Here is a 12,341-nt window from a genome sequence, read left to right on the forward strand (position 1 = left end):
TACGCTCTGATTGTCTCTTAATTTCATCAAAAGGTTGATGGTTTCTTTTGTTTACTTTTTTTTCTTTTGAATTAATATTATTAGTGGAGTCCGTGGGATTAGGCAGAGTCACTGATCTTTTGGGTTTAAGCCTTTTTTTTCCTTTTTTTTTTTTTTTCCTTTTTTAATGTCAGTCGGGAACTCAACGAGACTCCATCCGCACTTCATTAACCCTGAGCCCGGGACAATCCACGGTAAGAGCCGGGGGATTTACCACCAGCCTTTCACATGCAAAGAATAGAACAAAAAATCTCCGAGTCATCCAACAAGACACACGGGGGCTTTTGCTTATATAATCAGCTGTGCACTTTGCAAGTATACTCCCCCCCCCCCTTTTTTTTTTTTTCCTCCCCCCAAAAATGGCTCGTTGTTAACTGAATCGGTCACGGATCCTTGTGATGGGACTATAATGATCTTTTGGCAAGTTGGGAGGTGATTTTTTTTCTCCTTCTCTTCACTTTCCCAGTCGTCAAAACCCGCCGGGCCGGCTAACTGTATTTTTAATGCAATTTTACGCATCATGAAAGCGCACGTTATCGGGCCGTCAGTCTGATATTTCACGGCATGGTCAGCCACTAAGTGGAGCCCCCAGATAACAGGTGCCTTGCGTGGAGGACAGCAGGGGGAGCTGGCTATCAAACCCATTATCGACTTTCAATTAAAACCTATTAAAGTCTTTTGTCTAATCGTTAACATCCTACATGCCAAGTCGTGTCCGTCAGCCTGAACTCCTTTAACCCCCAAAGCGCCATGGCCGAATAACTTGGGTCCACACAGACTTGGAGGATGAGAGTGGGGTTGGTGCATGGGTGGCTGATTGAAATTTGTAAGGATGAAGGGAGGGGTTGTGGTGGTAGTTGTGGTGGAGCCGCTGACCAGCTGTCCCCACGCTGATCCCCGGTCTGCAGTCAGCTCCAGCCCGGTCACCAGCTGTTGGAGCCGTTTGGCAGAGGAGCGCGCATCCAGCACCCTCAAGGAAAAAAGAAGGATGGAAACAATCAATTTCCAAATGGGGATCATTTAAGGCACTTAAACAATTGCGCACATGACATTAATATTTCATCTCCTGCATTGTTTATGGAAAACGAATTGGAGTCGCTGCTGTTAATTTAGAAAAGTGGGAATGAGAGAGAGAAAGCGAGAGGGAGGAAGGGAGGGAGGATGGCAGGAGACAGGGGCTCCATTTTGGACAGAATACCCTTCTGCTTTGTTGGCCCTCCTTTAAAGACATTAGCTGGAATTGATCTTTGATTGCACTTTTGAATGTGTGTGTGTGTGTGTGCACTGTCCGCGTGCGCTCTTGCTCCTTTTGTTTAATTATCTGTAAAGCCCTTTGCTGTCAAAAAAGGAAACGAAACACCCGATGAGCGCAACTAATAATAATATTAAGTGGAAAAAACCGCACTAACATTTCCAGAGACGTCTGCTTTTTTTTTAGAAGATTAGAAAAAGTGACAACTGTCCACCTTTCCATTAATTAAAATCAACACCACCAAACCAAACAGAGGAGGGATAGACAGTTTTTTCCTATAACTTCTTCATGTAAAGTGATTTAAAGCAGCAGGATGCATCTCCCCAACTTTTGCTCAATAACACTGACATTCCTTAAAATGTCTTTTTAATAAATGCTACTGACGTTTCGCTAAACATCAAACAGGACTCTGCTCATACCGTCATACTGCTCATACAAAATTCTTCTTCTTCTATGATTAATTTAACTTGCTAATATCCAGATTTCTATTTTCGTTTTTTAAAAAATGCCAAATTAAAAAAAAATACACAAAATGATTTTTTTGCTTTTTAGATAAGCTGTATTTGTTTAAAGATACTTTTTTGCTATGTAAGCGGATAATAAGGGTTTTTTTTAAAAAAACAAACAAACAAACAAAAAAAAAAAGGCACACGTGTACACAGCGCAATCCGAAATAAAGAGTACCCCCGCCCGCCCGCCCCAAAAAAGAAGCTAATTCAGCACAACACGATCCCCCAAAAAATCAGAGCTTCGAGCTATCGTTGGCTTCCTCTTGGCTGCATCAGACTGCACCAAGTGTTGCTGCTCTTTTTGTCCACCTCGTGTAGCTTCTTCTGCGTGATGACCCGCGTCCACGTGTTGATTCCACCTGAAAAGCCCTCCCGTCACACACTCAAGCAGCCACTTGATTAAATGAAAGACTTTTATTTCCACATTTATAAAAGTAATTCTCTTTTACATCAAATCCCCCCTTTTTTTCTGTCCAACTTTTGCTGTGAATTTCACCAGAAAAAAGAAAAAGAAGAAAAAAAGAACTTCACGAAATTAGGGAGATAATTTGGGGGAAAGCTAGAGGAACGAAAATTTTAATAATAATAATAATAATAATAATAATAATAATAATAATTAGAAAATATATAATTAAAAACGACCCAGGAGATATACGAGAACCACTCCACAAGTTTGATATCTGCAATATACATTTTTTTTCACCAAAGGAGAGTATTAACAATTAAGGGTTATCACGGGTTTCATATGAAGTAACATAAGTAATCCACAATGTTCAAATACATCTATAGCAAATCAACAGGCGGTTACACCTGTATGCGGACCCGAGTCCAATCATTTATCGAAAAAAATACAAAATGAATAATCACTGAGGTGATTGCCTTCCCCTCTGCGGGGATCAAACAGCTTTTAAATAAATTACTTGACAACTGTACTCAGCTAAAAACTTCAACTAAGAACAAGAAAAAGACTTTTATAGATTTATTTCTTTCCATATCTCTCCTGTATATGTGCCTACACGTGGGTCCGGCAGGTAGTCCATCCTTTCTCAGACAATATGTGTTTTTGTTTTTTTTGTGTGTTTTTTTCTGTATAATTTCTGATGGCTAATCTAGCCTATTATGTTATACTGGATCACCGTGGTCTGAAAGAGACGCACTAACAGATCAAACAAACGGGAAAAAGTTTTCTTTTAAAATCAGTCTTTTTAGGTTAAAATGCAAAATATTCTTATTTACAGGTTCATGACGGCTTCACGTGTAAAGAAAAATCAATGACAACCTAGAAAATCAAAGAAAATCCCTTCATTGTTCCGTTAGATCTTCAAATAAGCTATTATTCAAATTACAGGGGTGGCTGTTCGTTTCCACCTTTTTAATAATAATAATAATAATAATAATAATAATAATAATAATAAAGGTCTAATTAGCATTGAACTGAAGGTCAAAGTGCCACCGACAATTGCAGTTTATCTGTTTTTTGGGAAAAACACTGAATACTGTAATTGGGTTCAAATAAATACATAACTTAGATGCTTTGATTCATATTGAAAAATAAATAAGTTATAAATAAAGTTCCTGCCCCCAAAGACACAAAGAAAAAGAAAAAAACTTCCATACAGGCAGCGGGGGGTCTCAGTCACAAAGGTCCGTCCGTCTGGGTTCATCGTGGATCAGTTTTCACCATTTAAAGGCCGAACAGTTTGTTTTAGTCTTAGTTTTCTTCGGGTTTTTTTTTTTTAAACTCTTTCTGTCTTTGTGTCGTTTATTCTAACGAGTCCCAAGCTGCCAGGATCGGCGAAGGAAAAAACAAAAAACAAAAATAATAATAAAAATAAGGAAAAATAATATCTGCAGGGGCCCGCTCACCGCTGCTGAGCTGGCCGGGGAAGCACGCCGCTCATAGGAGGCAGGGGAGGCGGGGGAGGTGGCGGCTCGCTAGCCCCCTGCAGGCCGTGGAGCAGGATCCGAGGAACCAGGGGTCTCTGCAGGGCCGGCGGGGGCGCCGATGGGCCTCTGTACAGATAGAGGGCAGCTCCGGGGTCCAGGTTGGACACCAGGCTCTGCGGGTAGAAATACGGGGACGGGAACATCCTCTGCAGGGCGGAGTAGTTTCCAGCTTCGGCCAGAAGCTCGAGTCCTACCGCCGTCTGCCTCTTCCACTTTGTCCTGGAAGAGATAAAAGATGTTTTTAGGTTTTAGTTTTTTTGTTTTTTTTTAAGTGTGGAGCATATGTATATCTGAATACGTGTCTCGTGTTTGACACACCAAAATATCTCCCATCTGTTTACCTGGAATCCAATTAACATTCAAGTGAGGTTTGTTTTCTTTCTAAAATCACTAAAATCTCCAACCTGCCACATGTATTCACACCCAGCGATGTCTGTTAGGTTGCCAGTGTGCACTCCATGCAGGTGAATAATTCATACTAAAGATAATTGAGTAGATATAGTAGTTTGTTTGAATTATTAATATGCACACATGCAATGATACATTATTCATAGTCCAAAGTGTTGTTTTTATATTTATTTATGTCATTTAGCTGCCTCAGAGACAGACTGCAGATAAATAAAGTTATCTGAACCCAAAACTATTTTTATTTATTTTACATTTGTTTCCTGTGCAGCTTGTGCAGCTTTGCTAATGTATTTGAAAAGCTGATATAGAAAATATATTTTTGAGGTCACGTGACATGTCTCCATTATGTGATGCCCTTTTAATTTTTTCTTAAGAGTATATAAAATACAAATATCCAGCACTAATCCACAGAAGTGCTGCCAGTCAGTAAGTGCTCCCGTAGATGTACAAGTTAGAGCTGAAATTTGTATCTAATAATAAGAAGAACAACAACAAAAAATAATAATAATTAAAAAAAATAAAAATAAAGCAATTTGTTCCTCTACTTCAAACGTGAATGCTGTTTTTATGATTTGGGATCAGATGTCAGATATATTTAAAGTTATTCTAACATTTTATGGACCACACAATAAATCAATTAATAGAAAAAGGCAGGCTGATCAATAATCGAAGTTAATGGTTCGTTGTCGTCCCGCATTCACTCAGATATGAGGTGAAATCTTGCCACCTTCAGTTGGAAAACATGGCGTCCCGGGTCATGAGCCGGCCGTGAGAAACGAGATTAACCCCCACCCCCCTCCCTTTTAGAAAACAGCAGCGTCTTTACCTCCGGTTCTGGTACCAGGTCTTGACCTGCGTGTCGGTGAGGTTGAGGGAGGCCGCCAGCTCCATGCGGTCCTGGACGCTCAGGTACTTCTGCCGCTCGAAACTGCGCTCCAGTTGGGCCAGCTGGTGGTCTGTGAAGGCTGTCCGGGCCTTCCTGGGCTTCTTCAGCCGGACCTGAGGGCTGTCTCTGCTGCTTGAGATCTCTCTGTCTCCCTCCTCTTTCACTGGTTGACAGAAACAGAGTGAAACCAAAGTTAAGGCCTCTCCCACAGCACACAGTAGATCTTTTTTTGCGTGCAGCCTCCACAAGAAAAGGAGGCTAATAAATCTGTGCATGACTGTCCTACAGGGCAAACAACTATCAGTAAACACAAACAGAATAAATGGTTTGCCCTGTTACGTTGCGCTTACCTAATGTAGGATTTGAAGACGAAAACCACAAAAATACAAAAAAATAAATTTGACTTTAAGGATTTGTCAACATTTTTCTGTTTTTTGTGTGTAAAAAAAGCAAAAACAAACTTATTTTGGAAATTTTGATTGGAAATAAAATATATATCTATATCTATACAGATATATACATATGTACATATATGTTTGTGTATGTGTGTATGTGTGTGTGTATTAAGCCGAACTTTTGACCAGAAGGCTTTATTTTGTTTTTAAAGTTTCATTTTTAAATGAACACAAAATCACTTTCTGCGGGCTCCAAAGTGCGCCGTTTAATCTGCAGATATAAAGAAATCAATTTTAAAAACCTTTCTAATGTTAAAATATTTTATAATTTATTTTTTAACCAGCGATGAGTTTTATCTACGTTTTAGAAGAGCTGTCATTTTCGAGTGAAATCACGCCACTGGAAACTGCGCCTATAGGCTTATGGAGCTGTTTGATTTGGCCTTAAATTGTTATGAAAAGCTATTCCAATATTCACCCTTCCAATTTGATATTTTCCTGTCAGCAGATCCACAGCCTTTGTTCTTTGTACACGTGGTGTCGTGTCAGGACGAGCATTGATATGTAGTCCTTATAGTTAATTCTCTGATAGTTAAAAAATATTAAATAAAATAGAAGAAGAAGAAGAAGAGAAAGAAGAAGAAAACAATAGAAGCGAGTAAGGCGAGAGATCTTGGTACTTGAATAGTTGAGTCGTCTCAAGAAGCACAATAATCCGCCTAATTGAGCCACAAGGGAAAGGACGAGCCTTTCAACCGCGACCGGAGAAACTTCACAGGACCGTGGACATGAGTGGAAATCAAGAGCTGGGCGGCCGGGCGCGGTTACAAATCTGATTAGCGCCGGGGACAAATTGCATCAAATCCCTGATATATTACAGGAGGCGGATTCGTGGAAATCAAAGTTACCGTGGCGGGAGCCGCGCGTGGGACCCGCGGCTTCTTCAATCAATCAGCGCGTCGCATCCACTCTGTGATGCACGTGAGCGCACGGGCGGAAAATGTTGAAGAAATCAGTGACTACGTTTAAATGAATAGCTTGCGAGAAAACATAATAATAATAATAATAATAATAATAATAATAGTTTGTAGGTGTAATAAGTGTGATTTTGTTTGTATTTCCTGTTGTAGCCCACAGCGGTGGAGTTCTTTCCAGGCACTGCTTCATTAAACTGTCAGTGGAGGTGGCACGTCTGTTATGGCTGACATGATTGGAAACAGAGAGGCCCTTGATGGCATTTATCTGGAGGCGACCCTGTCATCTCTACCATTCGTGCCTCACTGACATCAACAGATGCTTTACGGATATTCTGCTTAACGCAGAGCTTGAAGCGGACCACGCGTGTTTGCGTGTACAGGCAGGCAGCCGTTTTTGTTTTGTCCTGTTTTTTATTTATAATAACTTGATTAAAGGCTCTGGTCTGTCACCATCCAGAGGTAACCAAGCGCGACTCAGCACCAGAGATTTTCACGTCGATATTTTGCTTATCGTTGGTCATCGTTCCGGTGACCTGCTACTAATCACATAAGACCAGTATGTTTGTATGATCACCTGTGTCTGCATATTTTATTAGAAAATTGTTTTTATAGTAAAAAAGATTGAATTATCAGGAAATAATTTAAGACGTTAAAAACGGAACTTTTATTTTATTTTTAATCACCAGTCAACATCCAAAATATCCAAATTAGCCTTTATTTTGAAAAGCTGATCTGTTGTTGTTCCAACTTTATGCTCTATTTTCTTCCACATTACACTAGCTTACACATTTTGTGCCAGACCTTTACATGACCCTTTTATTTTATGTATGACTATCGTATGCAAAATGAAAGGCGAAGAACAATAAATCAAACATAAACATCATACAAAATAAATAACTGAATAAAGAAACAAGTAAAGGTTTTAAAGTGTTTAAATATAGATTTGAAAAACTCATTCAGTGGAATTTTTAACTACCAAAAGTTTTTTGTTTGTTTGTTTGTTTGTTTTTTGTTGATGTTGTCTTGTTTGTGTGTCTGTTTGTGTGTTTGTTTTTTGCATGAGCCAAATATGTATTATGACATACAGCAGGCTTGCCTCCATTCTCCTCTGTAGAGTAGGCAGGCAGTGTGGCACCCTTACCTTTATATTCACTGTCTGACGATGAGTTGCTGTGGATTTTCTCCATAAAGTCGTCCGCAATCTTCGAGGCCAGCCTCCCCGCCTCCTGAGTCGGCTGTCCATTGCTGGAGTAAGGAGCGCAGGCAGCCAGAGGCTTACAGTCCGCGAGAATATCTCTGATGAGAAACGACGAGGTCACGGTCCTCTGCTGCGACCCAGCAGATATCTGCGCGTGCTGCAGGTGCGGTGGTAGGCCGACGCCGTGACCTTGCCTCTGGGCTACCTCATCCACGCACTCCCTCCTCGGCGACGGAGGCGACGAACAGCCGCTCTCCACTTCTGATCTGGGGCTGAACTCCAGAGGCGAGCGGCACTCTCCCACCAGACTGTCCCCTTTGGACACCGGACTCCCAGGCCTGTGGGACAGCAGAGAGTCGATGCCAAAACTGGAGCCATTGGCGGACGCCTCCATTGTCTTGATGAGACCTCCTCAAACTGACATTTGGTATTCAGGACAAGTTTTTATTTTAGGGCAGAAGGGGTTGTTTTAGTCTCAGCTGATCCAGAATAGAAGTGACCCCTTTCCGGCATCAACACAAATATTTTTGGATATGCTACAAATGAAGATAATTCACCCGCTACTTCCAGTCCCCCCGCCCCCAGCCGGCTTGTCGTTATTTTTAGGCCAGATATTTCCACGTTAAGATGAGTTACACGAATGGTCCATGATTCCAATGTTCATCTTTCGGAAAAGTCTAAAAAAAATAAAAGAGAAAGGGAGCGCGTGAGAGTCGAAGGAGTCTCTCTGAAATCAACCGTAGGAGTCACAATCGATTCGTTTGGCTTCCTTCGGGATCAACTCCTTCTGTTTTGAGTTCAGAAGCCTCTCCGGGTAGATGAAGCGATCATTGCTGACATCTCACCTGCAGAACCCAAAAATACCCAGAAATACGGAGGATTTGTGGAGCAGCAGCCGCAGCTCAACGGCGTCTTCGGGAAAAAGCTGTTCAGCACCATGGACAGGGACAGCGTCAACCCCGAGACGGGACCGGGGGACAGTTTTCAGGGCAGCTGGTCATGAGGCTTTGCGGAAGACAGAGGCAAACTGCTCGCATTCCTTCAAGGGGGTCAAGCAAACCTTTAATTAATAAATAAATCTTTAAAAAAAGAAACCCAGTAGAGTGTGAGAGAGAAGCGTCCGAGAGCTGCTGCAGGAAAAGAGAGCAGCAAAAGAGGAAGAAGCGGAGGACGCAGGACGATGAGATGCGCAACGCAAAAGCAAAAATAAAAAAAGCTGCGATAAACTGGGTTAAACAGTCACATCTGGCAAGTAAATTGAGGAGATGTGGTTGGGGTGGGAGGGAATCCCAAAAAATTGAACTTGAGGAAAAGTCAGGAGCTAGGTTTTAAGAGCGCCTCGTCCACGTGAGTCCCCTGTGACAAGCCTTCATTGGTTGAGGGGAGCTGGAAGTGGACCTCCCCACACGCCCACTCTCTCTCGCTCCCCCCCCCCCCCCCCTCTCTCTCTCTCTGCCTCCCACCCTGACTCCCCCATCCTGGCTCATCCTCACTTTGATAAAAGAGACACTGAATTCATCAGGAGACTCAGATCCAACTGTTTACAGGCAATTTTCACACTGTTTGCTTTCATTACATCATTGATGAGGCTTATAATGGGGTTATTATGTGGGGCGGCTCGCTGTTTTTCTTCTCGACTCCTTTTCTTTGACTGGATTTGTTTCCCACCTCCACAGATTCCATTTATACAGTTTTCTTCCCTTCAACGATATAGAGGTTTTTTTACTCTCACTAATTTTACTTTTAGTTAGTTTTATTTATTTGTAGGATTTTCAGGTTTAACATCGATTACAACGATTGGCGGGTTTTGACATTGCACTATTAGTCTAGAGCAATGCCAACATTATTATTATTATTATTATTATTATTATTATTATTATTATTATTATTATTATTATTATTAAGTTATTATTAAAGTTATTAAAATTATTGTTTGCATTTTTATAAACACAGCCCTATTTATTTATTTATTTATTTATTCAATTCAATTCAATTCAATTCAATTCAAATCAATTGAAGTGGGCCTTTCTGTGTTTTTTTAAAAATTGATTTTATTTTTTGTTTTGTTTTTTCATTTACCTTAAGTTGCAACTTTACAATCATATATATATATATATATATATATATATATATATATATATATATATATATATATACACATACACACACATAAAGGCCAAAAGTAGAAAAAACATACTAAAAGTTGCTTTTCTTTTCTTGGTCTCGCGGGTGAACAGTCATCATTTAGAGCATAATAATGATCTCATTGTCGCTGGTAATTATGCACAATAGTCTGAGCAGCGTGACGCCAAAACTTCAAGTCGCCTCAAGTGCCATTGTGCGCACTTTTCACCTTAACACGCGTGAAATGCCATTGTGTGCGCGCCTTGAGCTCCATCCTGCACAACAGTTTGCCCCGTGCGACGGCCTCGACAGCCCCTAATAATCTAACTAACCCCCCTCCCATCATCACCAACACCCCACACCCCTCTCCCCCCTCATCCTCCACCCCATGTGACCACCAGATTGGAGGCGCGCGTCGGTCTCAGACACCGGCAGGTTAGTGAATCCGCTCCCCGCTCCCATGGGGTCCCATCACGGCTGCAAGCTGTCACATATGAGGCGGGGACAACACAGATATAAGGCAACACACCCACCCTGACTTAGCTGTTTCTTTCTCCTCTGCTTGTGCATGAAAGGAGCAGTGGTTTGGTGCTTTCTCGAATTTTTTTTTTTAACTTCCCCTCTTTATTCTTACCGTGCCATGCATCCACAGGCTCCAGCGATGTTGTTGTGAATTAATCATAAGGTGATTAAACCGACTTCTTCCTGCTTGGGATCATCATGTGGCCTTTAAAACTTAGAGAAGCTTTAATTATTCCTGTTTGTTTCTTGTTTAATTTAATTTGAGTTGCTCATTATTGTGTTTTTATTTTTTGAACCATAATGTAGGGAAAAACACAATAATTACATTTAAAATTAATATTTAGAAATGGAACCAAAGCTCCTTTAAAAAAAGACAACAATAAATTTGTAGGTAACAAATAAATCAACAATTTAATTAAGTAGTTAAAATAATAATGATAATAATAAAAACTGGGGGTAAAAAATCAGTCCATATGTGTAAAAAATAATATTTTACATCATATACACTATATAAAGTGTCTTTATTGTCAATACTATATATATATATATATATATATATATATATATATATATATATATATATATGTATAACCCATTTGTAATTCTTAATTATTTTAAATGTGACGTTAAAAAATAATCATTAAAAAAATTACAAGTTTGCCAACATTTTATGTTTGAGTGTCTTAATTCATTTAGATCAGTATAAAACTGGAAAAACACTGGAAACAGAAGATATTTTATGTCTCTTTTTTCCCTCATTAAATCATTTTTGGATCAAACAAACCACTAATATCGACTACATGAGCATCTTTATTTTAAAATTAAATGTGTTTTTGAGTTTAAATTTAACATTTTAGGCTTTTGGTTAAGTTTCTAAATCCTGGAGTATGTGTTTTTTGGCAGAAGACAGTGGAGATAGACTGTAACTGTAAGTGTGTGTGTGTAGTGTAGTGAAATGATTTGGCACATGCTTCTGCTGGTTTTGAGCAAGTGTCCCTGTGGTCAAGTAGAGTTTTTTTTTCCCTTCAGGAAGTGGTCAGAACTTGAGGGCCAGTGCAACTGTTAACCTGGTGTTGATACACAAACACACACATTTTCCCTTTTTCGCGATCTTTTTCTGACACACACACGCACACACATGTGCGCGCATACACGCACACACACACACACTGACTTTGTAGGAGGATGCTATTGATCCATGTTAAAGGAAGGAAACGGGGATGTTTTCAGGAAATGGACACTGAATGGTCAGTTGCTGCCTGTCTCCGCAGCACTCACCTGGTTTAATAATACTTTATAATTGACCCACATTAAACAGCCTTCCACTTAGAAAACAAAATTGGCACCCTTGGGCTATTTTAGTGAAGTGTAGACTGTTTTTTCTCTGGCTGGAGTGACAGCTGTACAGTTCAATTTAATTCAGATTATTCAAGGCCAGTATGGATGTAAATATTTTATGCTGATCAGTCTTTTGTGCAGAAGCTTCAGTGGGTTTACATAGAGCCTGAGACATGATAAACTGACACCAAGTGCAGTTTCATCATAATAGTCCATACTGACTTGTCAGTGTTAATAATCTATCTGCAGATATGTGCTTTATTTTAACCCCCCACCCCCATTGTGCATTACTGGATTCCTGTCCATAAGCTTTACTACTAATAATGCCTGCTGGGCCTTCTCAGCTTTCCATGCTTTTGCAAAGAGGAGGAAAAAGAGGAAACATTGTGCTACATTTTATTTACTCGCTCAATTGAGCAGGCGTGTTAAATATGTATCTAGATATGTTTTGTAAAAACGCGTGTCGCCTTTGAATAAACTTTGGCATCTCTATCGTTTCGGAACATCGAGTAAAGCGCGTCTTTCGAGGAGGATGTATGTAAAAAGATGACTCCTTTAAACAAACAAACAGTGTTTAAAAAAAGAGGGGAGGAGGAAAAAAAAGAAACAAAAAAAAGCTTGCTCCGGTGCTGGTGCTGCACCTCGGACCAGTCAGGGATGCAAATGATGCACCTTAACGCCATCAGGTACTGGAGTTGACAGAAAATAATGAGAACCCGCTGAATCTTTTATAAGGTTAACACTCA

The 12,341-nt window shown here is 40.2% G+C and overlaps 1 protein-coding gene across 2 annotated transcripts; it reads right to left on the reverse strand.

Annotated features, from left to right (window-relative positions):
• Positions 1-367: 367 nt before the first annotated feature.
• On the reverse strand, positions 368-8,895 carry barhl1b (BarH like homeobox 1b). 2 transcript variants are annotated; one of them, XM_006795637.3, is made up of 4 exons: positions 7,555-8,895; positions 4,982-5,204; positions 3,667-3,966; positions 368-1,009 (listed from the first exon to the last, which is right to left on the reverse strand). In XM_006795637.3, exons 1-4 carry the CDS (start codon positions 8,003-8,005, stop codon positions 694-696), a joined length of 1,290 nt encoding a protein of 429 aa, XP_006795700.1. In that variant the 5' UTR covers positions 8,006-8,895; the 3' UTR covers positions 368-693. The 2 variants fall into 2 exon arrangements, with proteins under 2 accessions (XP_006795700.1, XP_087699693.1); XM_087843567.1 differs by lacking the exon at positions 368-1,009 and having other exon boundaries at positions 2,259-3,966.
• Between the last annotated feature and the right edge of the window lie 3,446 nt (positions 8,896-12,341).

This window comes from Neolamprologus brichardi, chromosome 7 (genome assembly GCF_056152115.1).
Source record: "Neolamprologus brichardi isolate AB-2024 chromosome 7, ASM5615211v1, whole genome shotgun sequence".
NCBI lineage: Eukaryota > Metazoa > Chordata > Actinopteri > Cichliformes > Cichlidae > Neolamprologus > Neolamprologus brichardi.

What these genes read in the sequence shown, in the direction of transcription:
- barhl1b (XM_006795637.3), bottom strand. Translation starts at nt 8,005, where the DNA reads ATGGAGGCGTCCGCCAATGGCTCCAGTTTTGGCATCGACTCTCTGCTG. An exon ending in GTCAGACAGTGAATATAAAG is followed by an intron (nt 5,205 to 7,554) that starts GTAAGGGTGCCA and finishes TCTGTCAACCAG; the next exon opens with TGAAAGAGGAGGGAGACAGA. An exon ending in ACCTGGTACCAGAACCGGAG is followed by an intron (nt 3,967 to 4,981) that starts GTAAAGACGCTG and finishes TATCTCTTCCAG; the next exon opens with GACAAAGTGGAAGAGGCAGA.